The sequence below is a fragment of the Dendrobium catenatum genome, unplaced genomic scaffold, assembly GCF_001605985.2.
Source record: "Dendrobium catenatum unplaced genomic scaffold, ASM160598v2 fragScaff_scaffold_249, whole genome shotgun sequence".
Taxonomy (NCBI): Eukaryota; Viridiplantae; Streptophyta; class Magnoliopsida; order Asparagales; family Orchidaceae; genus Dendrobium; species Dendrobium catenatum.
In genome coordinates, this window is record NW_021318711.1 from 4,075,944 (window position 1) to 4,092,165 (window position 16,222).

The following is a 16,222-nucleotide window of genomic DNA, read 5'->3' on the forward strand; positions in this document are numbered from 1 at the left end:
TAGTCATGCTAACAATAGGATATATTTTAACAATTATTTGTACTACCAAATACCAATAATAAAACAACATGAATACAAAAATATACCAGTCTGCCGGGGGTTTCCGGGGGCAGCGCCCCTGGAATAAAATTATATTATAAGAGTAATTTTAAAATTATGCTTGTTGTATATGCTCAATACTGAGCGTATCGAGCATGTACCGCTCAATACCGAGCGTGTACCGAGCATGTACCGCTCCGTACCGAGCCAGTACCGCTAAGTACCGAGCATGTACTTGCTTGGTACCGAGCATATACCGCTAAGTACCGAGCATGTACTTGTTCGGTACCGAGCATGTACTGAGCAGTACCGAGCATGTACTGAGCGGTACCGAGCATTTACAATCTGATGAAGTGAGACATGAAGCAAATAACGGGAAGAAAGATCATTACCTAGCCGTGAAAAAGAACCTTCGATTACAAGAAATTGAAGAAGAAGAAGCGAGACATGAAGCAAATGACGGGAAGATTACGGGAAGCAAGAGAAGAAGAAGAAATAAATCGTTACCTTCGATCGCCTCCAGCTATGTTCGAACTCGATCAAAATGTGGTCGTCCAAGTTGGCGGAGTTCGCCTTTCAGTTCTCACCCGAAGCAGAAGCAGGTATGTTACTCTAATACTCGACTCTTATACGACTCTCACCCCTTGGTCTATATACTTACAAATCGAAGCGGTGCCTCGTTTCGCTTCGAGGCGCTACTAACGGAAGCCTACGCCCCGTGCGAAATAAGCGCACGCTCGGTCGAATCCAACGAGGCGTAAGCCTTAACGCGCAAATGCTTCGCCTCGCCTTAAGTCGCGCCTTAGTGCGTACGCCTCTTCCGCCTTTTTAATCGTTGGCTTCGGATAAGCTTCCATTCCCAGACTCTTCCATTTGAAGATCATAAATTTCCTTGATAAGCTTTTCCTTCATTACATTGAGATCCTTTAGTTTGGCTTTGCTCCAAAAAGAAAGTGCTTTCAGGGCTCTTTTGAACTTGATCTCCAGAACATCTGAATGTTGACTGGCAATTCTCCTATTCCAAGCCTTTTTCACAATAGCAACCGAAGCATAGTGAGAAGCCCATGTGTCTTCAAATTTGATATAGCTATTAGATTTAGGATGATCTTCCCATAATTTCATCAAAATGGGGCAATGATCAGAAGCAATACGAGGAAGATGATGAACCACTAATAACGGATTGGAATCAAGGGCCAAAGAATTGACAGAAACCCTGTCAAGTCTTTCTAAGATTCTAGCTCCACCGGATTTGTTATTACACCAAGTATAACTTGGACCAATAAAATTTGATTCATGATAATCAAGGTTAGTAAAAAAGGATTTCATTTCCTTAGGACCTTGTGAAAAATCAAATTTTCTTCCTCCCTTTTTATCACCTTTAGAAAGAAGGCAATTGAAATCACCGCCTACTATAGAAGGACTATTGATAAGCAAATAATTCTCCAATTGATTCCATAGTTCCCTTCTCTTGTAGGTGTTCTTATTAGCAGATACAGTAGAAATCCTCCAACTACCTTTATTAATGATTTCTAAATCACCAATGATACATTGATTAAAAGATAACAAGGTATTAAAAGTAGCAAACCTTGTATTCCAAAGTATCAAGATACCTCCAGCCAAGCCTTCTGATGGATAGTGGAAGAAGTTCCAATCCATACCAACAAGAGTGTTGATATCTTTTCTATTCAAAGAAGAGACTTTTGTTTCTAACAAGCCAACAAAAACTACATTATTCTTATTAACCAATTCCTTGAGGTATAGAGAAGCATGAGCCTTCCTTGCTCCTCTACAATTCCAAAACACTATGGAATTCATTGGTTTGGAGGGGGACAAGCCCCAATCCTCTTGTCTTTATTACCCGTTTCCAGTTTCCTGCTTCTAGCCATGAGTTTAATTGGTCCAAGAGTTTTGATCTCTTTTTCCAATTTTCTCTTTACAGAAGAATTCTCTATATTAGCATTGACCACTCCTATGTTCTTATTCTTCAATTCTGAAGCAGAATCAACCTCCTTGTTAGAGTTATTACTCGGAACATTTTCAGTAATCTCCACTTCTTCATCAGCATTATTAAGAATTGCAAACATATTTTTGTTAATAATAACTGGAGTAGGGACATAAGACATCTTACTAGATGGAATCTTCTTATCTGTCTCGGAGTAAATATCCATTATTTCCCCTTCTTCCAAATATGTATTGCTAAGAACAACAATATTATCAACTTCGGCAGCATCAACAGCTCCAGCATTTATAGAATCAGTAGCAACAAGATCTTCCTTCTATACAGAACAGCATGTCTTTTGATTACCAACAGAGTCTCTCTCTAGTTTCTCATTAATAGACTTTCCCAAATTGAAATTCTGGTCATTAATTAGATTAGGAGCATCAGTAGAAACAGCCTTCCAGACTTCTTTCACCGTTTCTGAGAAACCTTATTAACAGTATATGGAAAATTATTACTTCTTTTTTTCTTGCCATATCTGACATGCACCCACCTGGATCACGGTAATCTCCTTCCATATTTGGGTGGCTGATTTATAAAGGATTTTATTAGGAAAGTTATGTATTATTCCGTAATTATTTGTTTCCTTATTAAGATATTTTTATATAGATCTATAAATAGGGATAACTTTGTGTAATGAAATTAACTATTCCCTCTCCAAGTCTCTGAATTTAATATGGTATCAGAGCCTTCATTGCTGTAGTTGGAATTCAAAGTTTTTTTTCCTTACTGTTGTGCCTTCATTGCCGGCTTTTCCCTGTTGTTACTATCATATCTATAACCAACGTAGCCTTCATTGCTATCTTGCTTTATAGAACTATCATTGCTACCCTTGCCGCCGCAATGTCTGAAGCAAATTCCTTCTAAAGCTTTGACCAAATGGATGACTTTATCTTGCGTCAAGGAAGAGGTGACCTCCAAAATATGCAACATTCCTATCACTTAAATGGGAAGAATTACTTGAGGTGGTATCAATTTGTGAAGACCTACTAGAAAAGGAAAGGAGAGATAAATTACATCCTTGGGGTAGGACCAAAAGAAGGAGATCCAATTTTTGGGTATGGGATGAAGTGAACTCCATGATTGTCATTATTGTTGAATTCCATGACTCTAGACATTAGTGATATTTTTATGTTCTATATATTGCCTAGGACATATGGGATGCCACTAGACAAAAATTCTCAAAAGCTCGGGATGCTGGTCAAGTCTTCGAAATTAAGGTCAAGGTGAGAAGTACAAAACAACGAAGCAAGTCCGTGATTGAATATGTTATTCTCTTTCAAAGCTTGTGGCAAGAACTTGATCACTACAAATATATAGAGACCAATTGTCCAGAAGATGCTGTTATCCTAAAAATCTTTGTTGAGAATGATAGTGTATGACTTTCTTGTAGGATTAAATGTGGAGTTTGACCAGGTTAGAGTTTAGATCCTTGAAAAAGACGAGACACCTTCACTAAATGAGACCATTTCTCTCACTCGTGCTGAGAAAAGCTGATGAGGGATAATGCTAGAACCAAAGGCTATTGAAGGTTCAACAATGGTGACAAGAGGCCGCTATGAAAGGAAAGAGATAATGATTTCTCCAATCCTAAAGACAAAGACTATCTTTGGTGCAATTATTGCAAGAAATCAAACACATAAAGGAGTCCCATTCGAAGTTACATGGAAAGCCCCCCAAGTAAGAAGTTGAATCAAAGAAGTGGACATCATAAGTGCGACTACAACAACTTTGTCTAACCTAGAAATGAAGTTCAATATCATATAACTCAACAAAGCAGATATTGATAAGTTAAAACAACTCCTGATATCTATTAAAAAATCACCTGCATCTTCTTTTCTTGTACTTTCAGGTAAGTTTCTTATATCGCTCGGATTAGGTGTATTTAAAAATTAATTGAAATATTTATGAATTATTGACTCAGGAGTCACATATCACATGACATACTCCATTACCTACTTCATTAATTATACTCCTTGCTCGAGCGATAAGAAAATCATCACTGTTGATGGTTCTCTTATCATACAAGCAGGTTAAGGAGAAATACCCTTACCTCCCTCTCTCACTTTAAAAAATGTACTTCACGTACCTCAGTTATTCACAAACCTAATCTCTATAAAAATACTTACCATTCATTCTAATTGTCAAGTTCTATTTTACCCTACTTGTTTATTTAGGCCCACGAATCAGGGAATAAGACTAGACTTATTAAGGAGAAATATGGACTATACTTCCTAGAAAAGCTGAAAAAATCCACTATTATCAATAATGGCCATTTCATGCCATCTCTATTTAATAAAAAATTTATTATTTGGCTTTATCATTTTTTTAGGATATCTATCTTTTGATGTATCAAAAACTTTTTTATGACTTAGAATTCAGAAAATGAATTATTTCACTGGGAAATCTGTGAGTTAGCAAAGAATAAATGAGTTTCTTTTCTAAACAAAAATGAGAGATATCATACTCCCTTCTATCTTATTTATAGTGATATATGAGTACCCTAAAAAATTCCTAACATTTTAGCAGCTCTATAGTTTGTATTCTTGGATCTTTCTCCTCACAAATAAATTTGATGTTAGCCATTCTCTAGACCAATTTAGTGTAAAAATAAGAAAATTTTGTTCCAACAATGCCACCCTATCATCTTACTTTCAAAACGAAGGTATTATTCACGAGTCTTCCTGCATTCATATCTCACAACAAAAGAGAGTTGTAGAAAGAAAAAAATGCACCTTATCTCTACCCATGCACTTCTATTCCACCATAATATACTCAAATTCTACTGAGGGAAGCCCTTATGATTGCGACTTATCTCATAAATTGACCATCTTAGAAAATCTCTGGACTAAAAACCCCAATAGATATCCTCTCATCTTTTTGCCTTGAATTTCGAACCTATTAAAACCTCACACTCAGAATATTTGGGTGCACTGCCTATGTTCATATTCAGAGTCAAAATAGAGAAAAAATAGATAAAAGAGCACGCATGTATCTTTGTTGGATATTCATCCACCTAGAGAGGTTTTAAGTGTTATCACCTATCCACCAAGAAAACTCTTGTATCTGTTGATGCCACTTTCGACGAACAAAAATCATATTTAATCAAATCTCATCTTTAGGGGGAGATTGAAACTGAGGTAGCTGAGGAAAGTGAGCTTTCCACCTTGACTTTTTAGCTCCACCTCAAACCGATCCACCTTATCCTGAAACCAAAGCTAAGGAAACTGAGGACAATATTATTATGGATAACATGAGGTTTGAAAAAGTATATTCTAGGTGTACAAATCCAAACTTTGCTTTAGTGCATATTCAAGAATAAGAAACCATCTCCTGAAATTGAGGTAAACACAAGTTCACCAAAATAATCTCATGTAATACCTCATAACTAACTTTGTATAATTTTGTAATTTTTCACCTTCACATAAAAATTTTATTGTCACACTAAATAATATTGATATTCTTAAAAATATTTATGAGGCCTTATCTGATGATAATTAGAAGAGTGCCATGAAAGATAAAATGCAGGCCTTAGAAATGAACAATACCTGGGAGATTACCGACCTACCAGTTGGAAAAATACTGATCAGCTGCAAATGGGTATTGTCTGTGAAATACAAAACTGATGGTACACTGGAAAGGTACAAGACAATATTGGTAGCAAAAGGGTACACTCAAACTATGACATTGACTACCAAGAAACTTTTGCACTTATGGCCAAAATGAACAATGTTAGGATCCTGTTCTCCATAGCATCTAATTATAACTAGCATTTGGAATAGTTGGTGTTAAAATTGCATTCCTATACGGGGAGGTGGAGGAAAAAATATTTATGGAGATTTCACCATGATTCAAAGAGAATTCTGAGGGTGACAAAGTATGTAGGTTAAAGAAGGTTCTACATGAGCTAAAACAATAGGTTAAAGGTCTACATGAGCTAAAACAATCACATAGAGGCTGATTTGGAAGATTCTCAAAGGCCATGCTACTCAATAGATATAATTATATTAATATTTAATTAATAATTATATTACTAATTAGACAATTAATTTATGCACTAATTATACTATTAAGTATTTAATTAATTTGCTTAATTATTAATATTTAAATTATATTAATTAAGTTAATCAATAATAACTTAGCTGCGTCTAGGGTTTGCCTTTCATCTTCTCTTTTCGTCCTTGTTGTTTGGCTTCGTTGCTTCATAGGTGTAGAGATTACACGCGTCGCTTCTTTGGCTCCTTTGTGGCTGTTCGACTGCGCTCCTTCGACTACTTTCCCTTCCTGTCGGATCATAAGTTACGACATTTTGATAAGAAGAAACAACGGGAGCTCGTTGGCTCGCTGGCTTTGAAGGTAACTTTCTCCCTTTCGAGGCGCTACCTCGATGCTCACGTATTGAGGCGTACGCCTCCGTGGAAAAAGGCGTAAGCCTTGCCTGGACGTTCGAGGCTTAAGCCTCAGTTCTCCCGCCCTCCGCCTCGAGGCGTCCGCCTCGAACGCCTTTTTAATTGATGCTTTAAATTTTTAGTGGGAATGTTTAACCGTTCATGCTCATTTATTGGAAATTGTTAAAATTTATGCTCATTTTAGAAAATCCATAATTTTATGATACCAATGATGCACAAGGCAGAACAATAAAATTATATTGTTCGTTGTATTTTAAATTTGGCTCGAGGTAAACTGATTAAAGGTTGAATAAATAAAGTTAATTATTATAAAAAATACTTAATTATACATATATATATACACACACACATGTACATCTAAATTTTATGAAATATGTATATATATAGATGTATTATATATATAAATATGTGTGTGTGTATGCTTGCATAATAAAATTTGTTGACATACATGTTTTAATAGAAATATAATAGTTATAGTTTTCAATTTGAATTAAAATTTTAAACATAAAGACATGCTTTATCTATTAGTTAAATATTATTTAAAAATATATATTTTTCAAAATTAAAATTGCATCACTGTCATATTCAAATTTGAAAATAAAGGTCTCTTATTGTGATAGTTTTGAAATCTGTTTGAAAGCAAATTTCAAACTTTGAAGGTAAATTAGAATATATGCAATAGTCAAATTTAGAAATAGTGATATTCATAATGTGGTTGTTTTAAAATATATTTAATTTCAAATTAAAAGAATGTGCCACATAGCGATCATATACTATGCTAAGTGTTGTCTCTTGGTTTCATGTACTAGTTTGGTATATATGAAGGTATTTTTTGCGATGCGCTCTCGTTTAGATATTTTATCTTCTATGGATACTTGGTCTCATTGCTCATTAAACTGGAATAACAATTTTTTTGTTCTTTCAATCATGTACATTTTATTAAATTTAGAAGAGCTTAAAATGGTTGTGGGTTGAACTAACATTATGTCAAAACCTAATTGCGTACACTTGTCTTTCAGAATATCATTAGATGAATTGCCTTTTCAGATCTCTAAATGTGGAATAAGCTTGTTGCAATATTAAGAGGTTTTATTAATTTCTGATGTTCGTTTTGTTTTTTACTCTTTTTTTGTTCCACTGGCGGTGCTCCAACTGCTTAATTATGATGCAGAAAATTAACTATTTCTTTCGGGGATCAAATGAATTTTAAAAATTGTCTCATTGACGTAGAATTGATAAGCTAAATCTTAGCTAACATCCTTTTTAAATTTGTGGTCAAGTAGTTGCAATTTTTCAAGTTTGGGGTGACATAGTCATAATTTTGATTATCATGATTGATCAACATAAGGGGGGCAATCTGCAAAACAAATACTACTTCTTGTGTTGTTGTTGATTATTATGTAGATGAATCGGTAAATTTCTTTCATATTCCTGTTTTATCAATATGCCAAGTAATAGCACAGAAAAAATATAGCTATTATTTTATAATACTACCTTACCCTTTTGTTGGAATAATGGTCATTCTTTTTGTAGATAATTAATGATCGTGAAGTTGGTGGAAAATGCTATGGCTTTGTCACCTTTACTAACCCCAGATCTGCTGTTGATGCTATCAGCGATATGAATGGCAGAGTATGTCCTGCATTTCTACAGGATGTGACTTATTATCTTTATTATAAATTGTTGTAGATGGTCTATAGAAGAATATGCTTTTCGTTGAAATCTTTAATTTCTAGACATTTTAATGCTTTTTAATGGAGACATTTTCTGTTTTCATCTAGACTATTGGTGGGAGAGTTGTCAGAGTTAATGACGTTCGACCTAGAGGTGTGAGGCCAAATTTTCAACGTGACAATTTTCATCGTGATGCCGGGAGGGAAGTTGATTGGGATAATGAAAGGGATAGAGAGAGGGAATACGTACGTGATAGAGAACGCTATAAAGACAGAAATCATGAGAGATCTAGAGACCGGGATAAGGAAAGAGAAAGAGATCATAATTATGCTCGTGACTTTGATCGTGCAAGAGAGCAAGCTGTAGATCGAAGTCGGGATCAAGATAATCAAGTTCACGCACATGACCGCGATCGGGACTGGGAAAGAGATAATGAAAGTGATTTTGATGAAGATCGAGATGTAGATGAAGATCATGACGCAAGTAGGGATAAGGGTCATCAAACCAAAAATAAGCTTCGGTAAGCTCCTCCCATTAATTTTCCCATGTTAGATTAATCATATATATAGGTGTTTTCATGCACTATAAAGTTATATGACACCTAGATCAATATAAATGAACTCTATTAGATGCATTAGTGTGAACTGTGAAGAAGAACAATTAGCGGGAACTCTACGGTGCACTTTGTTTTTTCTTCTAACCATTTTCCTTATGTGCTTAGTTGTAGTTGGCTATAATTGAAGCATATAATTTTCATGTTGTATATTTAGGTTGAGCTGTAATTCGGTCATAAAATTAATCAGTGAATACATAGTAGGTGGTGATTTCGTCTAAGGTAGAATACTTATTAAGTTATTTGAAGATCTATCGAAATATTGACTAAAGATTGTTCAAGAAACTACAGTCCAACAATCCTTAGCTTGACACTTAGCTTGCATGAAGAACTATTACTTTCCACCGTATGTTTGCACCCTTAGGAACATAATTTTGTTTGCATATATACATGCTTGTGTGTAATTATGGAATATTTGATCTTATCCCTTGACCATGTGCATCTAAGTTCCTAAAAATTTTGAGTAGGTATACATTGCGAGATAATTAGGATATGGAAATATTGAGAAAATGATATGGAGACATCAGGTTGGGAGGGATCGAGTTCTGGTGTGAGAGAAAGCTAGATGCATTTATATTCATCCTATGATGTATAGATAGAAACATAAATTAATTCATTGCTAGATCTATATCGCTAAACACAGCCATTTATCTATGCTATTGCACTTATGAGAATACAAGAATACATCAGCGCACACTCATATGAAACAACTACACACATATGCATGTACTTGCATGAACGGTTACAAACTTACTAAAAATTAGGATTTCTATAGGTTACGAACATGTAAAATATTGCATCTCATTTTAGCTTCTAAAGATTTTGGATCGGACATTCCCAGGTAATAAGTTTTTTGATTATTCTAAGAGAAAATTAAAGTCCAGTACTCCAGAAATGCTCAACATGTATCGTGGAGTATTTGCGTATCTATTCGTTAAAATTTTTTGGCTGCATGTCAAGTGAAAAACAAATAGCCGAGATGTTGGGATTAGGGCTGATTTATCCCTTTCATGTTTTCTAGAAGGGAAACTGATACATGTTGGCATGGTTTTTGACCTTTTATAGTATGTAAAAACTGTTCTATTTGTAAAAAAGTGAGAGGCAGAGCTCATAGAATAATTATATACTATTGGGATTCTATGAATTTGTCCTCTCTTTTTTCTATCATTTGAAAGGTGCATTATCTTAGGTATGAACAATGGATGGGTGATCCAGTAAAACAAATTATTTTGTACGTTATTTTAAGATTATTTTGATTATTTCATTTAATTAGGATTTTTGGATTTATTTTAGTTGAAGTATTCATTATCCTTTTAGACAATATCAGGTTTGATTTTTGAATTCGTTAGGATTATATAAGAATAGATTTTATTTCAAAATGCTTGATTTCTATTGTAACCTTATTTTATAAATAAGGATTGAGAAAAGGACCAAAATGGTCTCTGAACTCTTTCTGAGGGATCAAAATAGTCCTCAACTATTTTAAAGGATTAAAATAGTCCCATTTGGAGGAATTGAGAGAACAAGTTGGTCCCTCAAAATTAAGTCTTTCCCTCTTCACTTTCTTTATTAAGATATCTTCGTTGTCTTTGTAGACTTAATTTTATTGCTCAATATCCTAATAAAGAAACTAATAATTACAAAATCATACATAATTGCTCTAAAATAATCTTTTCTAATTCAACCACCTAAATACGGAAGGAGATCGGTGCAATCCAGGTGAGCCTCTGTTATGTTTGGACCGGTCCCAGCTGGACCGGTCCGGTTCTACACCCGGCAGCCCAAAGCCTGGCGGAACCACACCGCAGAACGGCGGAAGAAGTGGTGGGCTTAGGCGAGCATTGAGCGTTTCGTTGGACAGAATTTTTGAATGAGGAGGGTGTTTAGGTAATTTGTATCTTTCCTTTTGCTTTAATTAGGGAGTAACGAGGGAATTAGGGGGTATCTTGAATTTGAATTTTATTTGAGATCTAGGTTTTGTTCTTGGGCTCTCGGCATTACCGGAGATTGTGGAGAGTATTTCCTTCCTCTCGAATTGAAGGAAAAATTGTATCTTCCAAGTGCTTTTCGTCTGCTAGTGGAATACAAGCGTTTGTTTGGTTTTCTCCCAGATTTTCCTTTGTATTTCTCAGTTTTGGCGCTGTTTTCTGCTGTCAACAGCAGAATTTCTGCAATTTGCTCATCCCTTTGGCTTAGGTTTGCTTGCGAACTCAAGTATTACCTTAGGGTTACTTGAGGACTCAAGTATTTCCTATCAAATTGGTATCAGAGCATTGTTTTTGGGATCGTTGGCGGCTGAAATCCTGTAATTTCAGCGGGATTTTCGTTTCCGGAAAAAGATCTTTGTGATTCTTGGAAAGAACGATGGCCGGGAAGAAGGTAGAAGTCTTGGAAGGCGAAATCGGACAATTGAAATCCGATTTGGAGGGAAGATTTTTCGATTTTCAAAATCAAATCACCTCCAACAATGAAAGGTTGGAGGGGAAGTTCACCGTGATGGAAGAAATGATGAAGAAATTGCTTGAAATGAAGACCAATCCGGCGACATCGGAAGTACGAGAGACCACCGACGGCCATGGCATGGGAGGAAATCCGAACCCATTACGGGGGAGGAGGAATTCGGAGGTGGATATCCTAGAGGAGGAGAATGACATGCCCCCTCTAGAACCACTTTCTAGAGAAGAGATGAGTAGGGGATACGACCAACAGAAGACTGATTTTGTCGGAAGGAGGGAAGACTTCAATCGCCGAGGTGCTGAATTTGAAAGAATCCAGCGTCGAGGTGCTGATTTTGAAGGGGGAAGGGAAGAATTTCATCGCCGAGGTGCTGAATACGAAAGAATTCAGTGTCGAGGGGCTGTTTTTGAAGGAAGAAGGGAGGAACGTCATCGTCAAGGTGTTGAATTTGAAGGAATTCAGTGTCAAGGTGATGATTTTGAAGGGAGAAGAGGAGAGTATGAAGAGGGATTCGAGTATAACTGTTGGAGGGATGATCGGGACACTTGGGGAACTCTTCCCCTTTGAGGAATGGGAGGTTATGGAGAATACCGGGGAAACGGATGAGACCCACGGGTGAGGAAGCTGAAGATACCTGTCTTTGAGGGTGAAGACGCCCATGGCTGGATCTACAAGGTGGAGCGTTACTTCGTTGTCAACGGGTTGACAGAGGAAGAAAAACTGACGGAGGCGGGATTGTGTTGGGAAGGAAAGGCCTTGGCCTGGTATCAGTGGCGTGGCAGGAGGGAGCCCATACGGAGCTGGAGAGAGTTTAAGGATTACTTACTAGAGCATTTCCGAGCCGATGGGGAAGGAGACTTCTATGAGCAATTCTTTGCTCTGACTAAGGAGGAGACCGTGGCAAACTACCGTGACAAGTTCAAGTACTTGGTTAGCATATTAGATCACATTTCAGAGTCAGCCTTGGAAGGTAACTTCATGAAAGAGCTGAAACTGGAGATCCGAACAGCAGTCAAGGTGTTGGAGCTGAGGAACCTAGGAAAGGCTATGGAGCTGGCACAGTTGGTGGAAGATCAGAAGAAATCAGAAAGAGGAGCTCGAGGGAACTATTCTGGGGGCTCATACAAGATGACTACCACATTCTTACCAACAAAAGGGGGAGCGCCAGGGGGTCAGAAGGAAGCACCCAAGGAGAAGGCTGGAGGGGGAAATGTGGGACAGTTCAAAAAGTTGACAGAAAAAGAGATGCAGGATAAGAGAGTAAAGGGGTTGTGCTTCAGGTGCGATGAGAAGTACATGCCGGGACATAGGTGCAAGGACCGAACTCTTTAGGTTCTCCTTGTCTGTGAAGACGAGGAAGACGAGGAGGGAGGTGGGAGCAGATCTGAAGAGGAGGAGGAGAAGCTGCACCTGGATGTGGCAGAAGTCTCTCTGAACTCTATAGTGGGATCACCCCGAGTCACACTATGAAAGTGAGAGGAGAGATAGCTGACTGCGAGGTGGTTGTGTTAATTGACAGTGGGGCAACCCACAATTTTATTTCCAACCAGATTGTTGAGTTGTTGGGAATGGAGTTAGTGGATACCGGAGGCTATGGGGTGATGATGGGCACGGAGAAAGTGGAAATGGGTAGAGGGGTTTGTAGAGGGGTGGTGCTGAAGATTCAGGGGATCTAGGTGAAGGATTTCCTTCCTTTCAAATTGGGGAGCACTGACGTCATCCTGGGGATGAAGTAGTTGCAGACATTGGGGGAGACCAAGATCAATTGGGGTACACTGAGGATGGAGCTGATGATGGGAGAAAGGAGGACGATTCAGGGTGAGGAGGATGATCCAGGGTGATGCAGGGCTGACCAAGGCAAGGGTTTCTCTCAAATCCCTCATTAGAACCATTCAGGAGGAGGGAGGAGGCTACTTAGTGGAGTTGCACTGCCTGGAAGGGATCAGATTAGAGGAAGAAGAAGGCAATGTTTCACCTACCGTGCAGCCGCTCATACACCAATTCAGCGAGGTCTTTCAACCTCCCCAAGGTTTACCTCCTCAAAGGAGCTGGAGCATGCCATTACTTTGAAAGAAGGGGAGACACCGATCAGCGTCCGCCCTTACCGTTACCCACATATTCAGAAAGAGGAGATTGAGAAGTTGATCCGGGAGATGTTAGAGGCGGGGATCATCAGACCCAACATCAGTCCTTTTTCTAGTCCAGTTCTCCTGGTCAAAAAGAATGATGAGAGTTAGAGATTCTGTGTGGATTACAAGGCTCTGAATAAGGGCACTGTACCAGACAAGTTCCCAATTCCGGTGATTGATGAACTGTTGGATGAACTGCATGGAGCAGTGATGTTTTCAAAGCTGGACTTAAAATTCGGATACCACCAGATCAGAATGAGGGAGGCGGATGTTCCAAAGATAGCATTCAGGACACATGAAGGGCATTATGAATTCCTAGTAATGCCCTTTGGGTTGACCAATGCTCCTGCTACGTTCCAGTCCCTGATGAACAGGGTGTTCAAGCAGTACCTCAGGAAGTTTGTCCTGGCCTTTTTTTGATGACATTCTGGTATACAGAAAGACTGGGGAGGAGCACTTGGAACAATTGTGGAAAGTCTTAGAAGTACTACAAGAGCATCAACTGAGGGCCAATCTGAAGAAATGCAGTTTTGCTCAGTCCAGTGTGGAGTATTTGGGACATGTGGTATCTCAAGAGGGAGTGGCGGTGGACCAAGCCAAAATTGAGGCAATACAGAAATGGCCACTACCTACGAACCTAAGAGAGTTGAGGGGATTCCTAGGATTGACTGGCTATTACAGGAAGTTTGTGAAGGGGTATGGTACTATTGCATGGCCTTTGACTGAGCAGCTGAAGAAAGACAACTTCTCCTGCGGTGATGCAGTAACCCAGGCTTTCGAGAGGTTGAAGGAAGCCATGACTACTATTTCGATTTTAACCCTTCCAGATTTCAACCAGGCCTTTGTTGTAGAGATCGATGCGTCAGGATATGGGTTGGGAGCAGTGTTGATGTAGAACCACAGGCCTGTAGCATACTTCAGTCAAGTGCTATCAAACAGGGCAAGACTGAAGTCACTGTACGAGAGAGAGTTGATGGTGATTGTCTTGGCCATTCAGAAGTGGCGCCCCTACCTTTTAGGTCGACATTTTATTGTCTAGACTGATCAGAGGAGTTTAAAGTACCTCTTGGAGCAAAGGATGGTGATTGAGGAGCATCAACAGTGGCTATCCAAACTGTTGGGCTACGACTTCGAGATCCAGTATAAGCCGGGTTTGGAAAATAAAGCAGCTGACGCCCTATCTTGATGTGTGGGGGAGCTCCAGGAGTTAGCTCTGTCTGTACCATTGATGGTCCACTGGGTGGCCATCAAGAAAGAGAGCATGCTAGATGAAGAATTGGGGAAGATCAGGGAGGATCTGAGGAAAGACAAGAGTAGTCATCGTGGTTACAGCATTGAGGGGGAGAGATTATTGTATCAAGGGAGGTTCGTGATGCCACGAACTTTCATACATATTCCCCACTTGTTGCAGGAGTTCCATGGCAATGCAGTCGGGGGCCATTCAGGATTACAAAAGACGTACAGGAGGTTAGCAGTTGAGCTTTACTGGAAAGGGATGCATAAGGATGTGGAGGAGATGGTGGCAAGGTGTGAGGTGTGCCAGAGAAATAAATACTTGGCAATGGCACCAGGAGGGTTACTCCAACCATTGGCCTTCCAAACAAAGTATGGGAGGAAATGTCCATGGATTTCATCGACGGCCTACCCCGCTTAGAGGGATTCACAGTCATTTTGGTAGTGGTGGACCGACTCAGTAAGTATACACATTTCATCCTTCTACGACATCCGTACATCGCGGTATCAGTGGCAGCACCTTTTATCAGAGAGTGGTAGATTACACGGGGTGCCAGAATTATTTGTGTCCGATAGAGACAAAGTGTTCCTTAGTCAGTTTTGGAAGCAACTGTTCAGAATGCAGGGCACTGTTCTCAAGAGAAATACTGCATACCATCCTCAGACAGATGGACAGACAGAGGTGGTAAACTGAAGCTTGGAGACATACTTGAGGTGTTTTGCTTCAGAAACACCACGGAAGTGGGCTAAATGGTTACCTTGGGCAGAGTATTGGTATAACACTTCGTACCATTCCGTAGCTCAAATGACCCCTTTCAAAGTGCTATACGGGAGAGACCCCCCACACTTAGTGCATTATGGGAGGGGAAATACATCGATGTCTTCAGTTGAGCAGTACCTAGAGGAAAGAGACCTTGTGCTAGAGGAGTTGAAGAAACATCTGGGAAGAGCACAACAAATCATGAAGAAGCGAGCAGATACACAGCGGAGGGACATATAATATGAAGTAGGGGAGAAGGTGTACTTGAAGCTAAGGCCCTACAGGCAAAAATCATTGGCTAACAGGAGGAACGAGAAATTGGCCCCGAGGTACTTTGGTCCCTATGAGATCTTGGGGAAGATTGGAGCAGTGGCGTATCGTCTGAAGTTACCCCCCTCCGCTACCATACACCCAGTGTTTCACGTGTCACAGTTGAGGAGAGCATTTGGAGAGCATGCAGCTAGTGTGGAATTGCCAGCATCAATGACAGAGGATTTGGAGGTGGTCATGGAACCCGTGGAGCTAGAATGGGTAAGGTGGGATAAAAAGGGAAATAAAGAGGTGTTGATCAAATGGAAGGATCTCCCCGACTACGAGGCCACTTGGGAGCCCTATGAGATGATGAAGCAGCAGTTCCCGTACTTTCACCTTGAGGACAAGGTGAATCTTTGGGAGGGGAGTAATGTTACGTTTGGATCGGTCCCAGCTGGACCGGTCCGGTTCTACACTCGGCGGCCCAAAGCCGGGCGGAACCACACCGCAAAAACGACGAAAGAAGGGGTGGGCTTAGGCGAGCATTGAGTGTTTCGTTGGAGGGAATTTTTGAATGAGGAGGGTGTTTAGGTAATTTGTATCTTTCCTTTTGCTTTAATTAGGGAGTAATGAGGGAATTAGGGGGTATATTGAATT

At 39.2% G+C, this 16,222-nt stretch overlaps 1 protein-coding gene across 1 annotated transcript in view; it reads left to right on the forward strand.

The window, feature by feature from the left end:
- LOC110097637 (probable splicing factor, arginine/serine-rich 6) overlaps positions 1-16,222 on the forward strand; it is an 80,876-nt gene that overhangs the window by 14,597 nt on the left and 50,057 nt on the right. Inside the window, exons 2-3 of the mRNA XM_020824141.2 lie at positions 7,981-8,079; positions 8,229-8,641. Coding sequence (XP_020679800.1) covers positions 7,981-8,079; positions 8,229-8,641 — 512 coding nt within the window. The remainder of the gene's footprint in view (positions 1-7,980; positions 8,080-8,228; positions 8,642-16,222) is intronic.